The sequence below is a fragment of the Stigmatopora nigra genome, chromosome 1, assembly GCF_051989575.1.
Source record: "Stigmatopora nigra isolate UIUO_SnigA chromosome 1, RoL_Snig_1.1, whole genome shotgun sequence".
NCBI lineage: Eukaryota > Metazoa > Chordata > Actinopteri > Syngnathiformes > Syngnathidae > Stigmatopora > Stigmatopora nigra.
Window position 1 is genome coordinate 26,113,384 of NC_135508.1, and position 6,723 is coordinate 26,120,106.

General features: G+C 39.5%; 1 protein-coding gene across 2 annotated transcripts; it reads left to right on the forward strand.

Annotated features, from left to right (window-relative positions):
- Window positions 1-231: 231 nt before the first annotated feature.
- cldn10d (claudin 10d) lies at window positions 232-4,245 on the forward strand. Of its 2 annotated transcripts, none has more exons than XM_077718414.1 (5): window positions 232-525; window positions 1,906-2,110; window positions 2,180-2,221; window positions 2,293-2,400; window positions 2,471-4,245. In XM_077718414.1, the coding sequence occupies exons 1-5, from the start codon at window positions 294-296 to the stop codon at window positions 2,655-2,657; spliced, it is 774 nt and encodes a 257-aa protein (XP_077574540.1). In that variant the 5' UTR covers window positions 232-293; the 3' UTR covers window positions 2,658-4,245. The 2 variants fall into 2 exon arrangements, with proteins under 2 accessions (XP_077574540.1, XP_077574548.1); XM_077718422.1 differs by having other exon boundaries at window positions 234-525; window positions 1,906-2,067; window positions 2,140-2,221.
- Window positions 4,246-6,723: the final 2,478 nt, after the last annotated feature.

Consider the following 6,723-nt stretch of genomic DNA (forward strand, 5'->3'; position numbering starts at 1 on the left):
TTTAAATTAAAAATATTAAACAATTAAACAAAGATAAATGGTTCAAAATGGATGCAAACGCCATAAGTCAATATTCAAATTTTAAAAACTTGAGAGCAGCTTCATTATTCCAGTTTATTTCCCATTTATTTAGTCCCACATCCAGCCCAGAGTCCAGATCTCTGGGAACATAAAATAATGCTGACTAGACAAAACTATTCCAAAAGATAAGATGGGAAAAGAAAAAGAAACAAGCTGCAGCCAGAGCGCCACATCAGCAGTGCCGTTGGAAGGAATAAATCTTGACACTCATCATGAAGTACAAGACTATGCTAATGTACGCAGAAATTGGTTGCTTTGTGTCTTGTCTTTGTGGCTGGATCCTGGTGTGCTCCACCCTTCCCACGGAGTACTGGACTTTCTCTGAGGTGGGCAGCATTGTGATGACCACCTCAAACTACTACTCAAACCTGTGGAGGGACTGCATCTCGGACACCACTGGGGTTTCTGACTGTAAAGATTATCCATCCATGCTGGCTCTACCTGGTATGATACTCAGTCTATCTTCTTTTGAGTTTAGAACCTTGAGCAAATGTTTTACTCCACAATAATCCATGTTCCGAATGTTTTATATTTTATATTCATTTACCTTATTAAATTTTCAGTAGTGCTCTGTAAAATTTTAATTGGTTCAACTTTGACTTTACATTGTTTGAGCTTTCTTATTGATACATGATTTAAAATTCTTTCATTCATTCATTTTCGGAACTGCTTATCCTAAAACTAGTCTTGGCGGGTGGTGGAGCCTATCCCAGCCAACTATGGGCACCAGGCGGGGGACATCTCGAAATGGTGGCTAGTCAATGCCATTGCACAAGGAAATGAACAACTATTGTTGCCTAAAATGCATGTCTTCGCGATGTGGGAGAAAACCAGAGTATACCAGGAGAAAACCCATGCAGGCCTGGGGAGAACGTCAACTCCACACAGTGAGGACTCCAACTGGGATCGAAGCCTCGACAGCCTAACCCTAATCACACATCAACCAGGCACTATCATTATAGCCCAAAATTAAGAATGTTTCCTTAATTGTTAATAGAAGAGAACAGACAGGCTTACACACAAAGGTGTTACTTCAGCAAGATTAGCGTTACATAGAAAAAAAAATCTCAAGTAAGAGTAGTCATCCAAAAGTAAAAAAGTATTCAGTCAAATAAATGCTCAAGTAATGAGTGACTACTTATGTCAGATTTCTTTTAAACAATGGTATAATGTCTTCTCACCACTACATCATCTATGTAAACTGTTATTACTTTACTGTATTATAATCCATTACATGACCATCCATATTTGTATGAACGAATACCCAAAAATCTGACTACAACAATACAACCCCACCACAGCTCCACCTAAACAGAATGGGTGCCCACGAGTCAAAAAAAACATTTCCTCAGATGAAATTAAAACAATTTTATCTTCAATTTTCCGTGGACTATCATTGCCAAATAAAAACTGGGATAAAGGTCTAACAACTCCCCTATGAATAATGTTTATGCAGCGCTCTATGAAATTCTTTATTTTTACAGTGCTTTAAAGTCACCCTGATTGAACAGGCTGGCGGTCAAGTGACTGTGTATTATGTATGTCTGATATGGGACTGGTGATTATTGTTGCTCATTAGTAAATATTTGTAGAAAGGCAAAAGTAAAGTAAAACGTAATATGCACAATAGAAACGAAATATGAAACGGCAGTAGTGCAGCTAGATGTAGCGGTGTAAAAGTAGTGTGTTTTCTCCACAAATCTATTAAGGTAAAACACATGACATGGTAAAACTACTCTTAGAAGTACATTTCTCTTCCAAAGTTAGATAATCATGTGAAAGTAACATAGTACTGAGCACCTCTGCACATGCTTTTTTTTTAAGCATTCCTACATGCTTGCCGAGCTTTGGCAGTCTGCGCAGTCATCACTGGCTTCTTTGGTGGCGTTCTTACTCTCATTGGAATGAAGTGCACCAAAATTGGCGGATCAGAGATAGCAAATGCAAGACTTACCTTGGCAGGTGGAATCACCTATTTGGCCTCGGGTAAATTTCAATTTTGGCCAAATGTAGGAAGACTACTTAACAGGTACTTTAAAAAATGTATCTTTGTGCTAGGCATCTGTGGTATGATCACTTACTCATGGTGGGCCAACAGGGTCATCACAGAATTCCTCGACCCAAACTTCAGAGCACAAAAGTGAGTATATTAGCAGAAAAATGTGCATGAATTTTGTATATCTGGCATGGAACTTTTACATCAATAATCAGATACGAGCTTGGAGCTGCAGTTTTTGTTGGCTGGGGCGGTTCTGTTCTCTTGCTCTCTGGAGGGACGGTGCTAACTTACTTATCTGGAAAAGAAGGCCTTCCTCATAGGTATAAAAAAAGTTTTAACTTCCTAAAGATTTTTGTGCTGTGATAAATTCTTGAATCTGGCACTGTGCAGTTCTTCAAATCGTTCACGGAGACCAGTCCCTTATGCTACCGCTCAGACCCAGAAGACCTACATGCTGCCACTTACTTCTTCTAGGATCACTTTGGGGCCACAGCTGTTCTATGAAGGCAGGAAGAGTCAACAAAGCAGAGTTGCAACAGAGACGACCGCCACCTTCAGCAGAGACGACTTTGTTTGAGCAAAAGTGATTTTATGAAGCAAAAATGTTATCTTGATTTTTGGACAAGAAATGAGATTAGTGTGTTAGATGGCAGTCACTATTTGTCCTGCAAAAACGTCCAAACCTATTCGAACACCAGCCACTTTCAGAAAAATTTAAAGCTGTAAGGGTAACTTGGCTTCCTTCTACTTTCATTGTTTAAACACAGGATCATAATGAAATTGATTTAGTCATACGAATGCCTCTAAGTACAACATTTCCAGGTTACATAAGCTTTTCATATGCAAATGAGTGCCTCGAGGTACGAATAAAGCGAAGTTATGAAATCCCCCAAAAAGTTATTTTATTTTGAAATTGTCACGGAAAATGAATTGACAATTTCAAAATAGCTCTGCCCCATTTAGATACTGTTGCTACTGTTGAAGGAAGATAGCTCCATCTTCCTTTTCGGGTTCGATTAATTTTGTATATGGAAGATGCTGGTTGTCTAAATACAGGCTGGAGGCAGTGGCGGTCCGTGCATTTTCACATAGCGCCTTCAACAAATCAAACCAACCCTCAAAAACTATTTTATGGCTATAAAACCTCTACTGCAGCTACAGCTCTGACACAAAAAAATATCAATAAATCAATGCACAAAAATGGGGTAAAATCCACTTCCTAGTAGCATTCAATGATTAAATACAAATACTGGAGCTTTTCAGACATTCCAAAAGAGTTGTGATTTTCCGGGCATAAGACAGCGATGAATGTCAATGGCGTACGGGCAAACATTGCCAGAAAATGAGGTAAAATCCAGCCGAACACAGCATTTATTGATTAAATACAAATATTGGAGCCTTTTAGACATCAGAACCGGGCCCCTAGTATAATTTGCCCGGGAAAAAGACAGCGATGAACATCAAACAGAAAAAAATGCACTAAGATGGGGTAAAATCCACTTCCTAACAGGATTTAGTGATTAAATACAAACACTGGAGCTTTTCAGATATCAGAACCGGGCCCACAATTGAAATATTATTTCGGAATATAGCCATATTTTACTCACCAAAAATCATTTTTAACTGTACACAATATCTGTCCTCCTTTCTTTCTTCCTTCTTTTCTATCGCCATCAAAGCTAATGATGAAAGTCGAGCCTGTCCTGGCGTATTTCTGGCATAGCCGTCTTAAAAATTGCTTTAATTCAACACATTCTGAAAGTGGCGAACACACCCTTTTCCCGGCTGTAACAGGCTTGATAGCTTCAAAGTAGATCGCCCTTTCTTAATGATGTCCATTTTTTTTCTGGAAAAGTCAGTCTGGAAAATAGCTTTGTGAGCAAATCAGCAACCAAATCCATTTATTTTCCTTCGTCGGCCATTGTGGGTGGAGTTTGCGATCTCTGGCTAGCTCACTTTGGCTATCTTTTGCCTACTAGCCAATCATAGTTGGTGAAAGCGATGACGTATCCCTATGCTGACAAAATGGCTTTGGTGTCACCAAATCAAATTCTGATTGGTTAAAGCAACAGTCTTATCGATGCCTGTTTGATGTAGCAGAGCCCGCAGAACTGCTCGTGAAGGCCTTGAAGCAGATTTCTGATCCTGGCAACAAATAATGGCTGAAATGTTGTCAGGTTCATTAATAATTACCTTCGTCCGTAATTATCAATAACTGCAGGAAGACATCTTATTCAATTATTGACATTTAATTAAATAGAAATGGATACAACAATGGGTAAAAGCCTCCGAAGGGGAGAGTCAGCAAGTGTCACCTTACAACTTCCGAACGTCTCCTCGAATAGACGTTTTCGTCCCATTCTTATGGTCACAAGTTACAGAGTTGTTGATCATTCCATCACGTATGAGTAAAAACAACATCTGGGACTACAATAACAATCAAAGTATTTTACTAATAACAAAAACAGGGACTAGACCTAACAACATTTAGATTAGAGTAATTATACAACCTCCTTGACCTAAGAATCATATAATATAATCATAATCATATAATCGTTACATACAGAAAAACCCGAAGTGTACGGTTACATAACGATAACAATATTCTTGTTATTGTCCGAATAGCCCTGTCCTCGTCACCAAGGGCCCACCAAATCTCAAGGACCCAGATTGGGTGGATTGTTTGTATAACCATCCTGGAACAGGCTGTCTAGGTTAAAGATGACTTGGCGTGACCTCAAGACTTTTGAAAAACAGAAAGAGAATGATTTAACAAAGTAATGAATTAATACAAAGAAAAGAAAGAGATTGATTTAATAAAGAAATGAATTAATATAACTATTATAATAATAAAACAGAATAAACCCAACATTCCCCCGTTTTTATAATATGTATGTTATTAGTCATTTCTTAGTAATCACTAAATGGAAATGTCGGTGACTGCGATTTTATCCGCCTACTCCTTACTCCCATGGCTGGTCTGAAAGAGAAAAAACATAATTATATTCGTCCAATTGGTCCTCGGATTTACCGTACTCCTGGACCTCACTGCTTTCCCCAAACCGTCCCATAAGATACAACTCATGTACTTTAGAATTTGTAGGGGCAATTTCAGTAGTTATAAGTCGGCTTAGCAAGGAGCGCAAACAGGGGATACTACATCACCCACACAATGTTAGGATAGCGGTAATTGTGCCTATAGTCCAAATCTTTAGATTTTCCAAAGGTCTTATCCCACCAATCTGACAATGCGGACGTATCTACTCCAGAGTGCTCTTGCATATTGCGGTTCAGTGTTTGCAGGCCAGTAATGGCCCTGGTGAGAGATCCACTGGGTGACGCGTTGTTCGGTATGAAGGTGCAACATTGTTTTCCAAACATTGCACACACGCCCCCTGTTTCAAGGATCATATCCACCGCTATGCGATTCTGGAACGCCATCAGACTGGTAGCTGCCAGTTGTTCCTTCATGGCCACAAATCCCTGTTCAGTATAATTTCCAAGTTTTGAACATTGTAATGTAAGTAATTTATTCTATCCACATTTTTGTTTGGGGTGATTAGAAGGAAGATAGACTCCCAACCTGCTGCGATCTGATTAGCCAGCTTATACTCATCTGGTACGCCCCGGGGGATGCCAATCGCATCAATGTATGTTGGATCTCCTTCCCTCCATGCCTCTCGACGATGTCGGGAGGGTCGACCCTTCACCTCCGAATTATGAGCCGCCAATTGTATCTCCTCCACTGTGGATGGAAAAACAGACACCGGTAAGAGCAGTGAGACCAAAGTACCTAGTCCTGCCGCGTTTCGGCAGGAGTCGTATAATTTATCTACCACCCCGCCACCATAGGCCAGAACGTGGTATCAGGGGTGTAGTTTGTTTTAGAACGCCGGTACACCACGTCTCATTTATCGCCCCCAGCTTCAGACCATGCCCTGTAAGGTTTAAGCAGGTAAAATGATTAAACAGTGGAAAAATTGACTTCCTATTTACCGCGTAACAGGATAAACACTGTTTCAATATTTTTTTCTTTCTTGCCAAGTAGGACACGTTTTTTCATTTGTAAAAACACTTTTCCCCAAAAGAATGGTGATTGAGGGAGTTGTTAGACCCCATCGTTTTTTCCCTTGTCTGGTAGGTTATCCTAATCTTTTGTAAGATGGTTTAGTCTCAATTGAAACCATATGGAGACGTCAAACCCAATATAAAAGAGTTCCCTATAGTTTTATGGTATTGCTTGCTGAGCAATAATCTTTTCAATTAATATTGGTGTTTCCCGTATTTTATTAAGTCAGAAAGTTTATCTTACCCGTCCCCTCAATGTTTCAATTGAGACCACCCTTTTACCAAAGTAGCTCCACATAGTGCTTGCCTTCTTTACACTCCATTAACAGCGCCCAATTATCCCCCGTTTGGGAAATCCCTGTTTCAGAAATAATTTTCACAGATTAATATGTCAGTCCAAGCTTTCCAATCTTGACCAATTTCTGCAACAAGGCTTTTCCCAATCTTTAATTTTTTGCTGTTAATGTACCACACATATTTCCCACCATCTCTTTTTGTATGGCAACCGGGACGTCGCCGAGTCCAAATATATATTTTCAATTTGGAAATTTGATTTAGTAGGTAATGTTAATTAA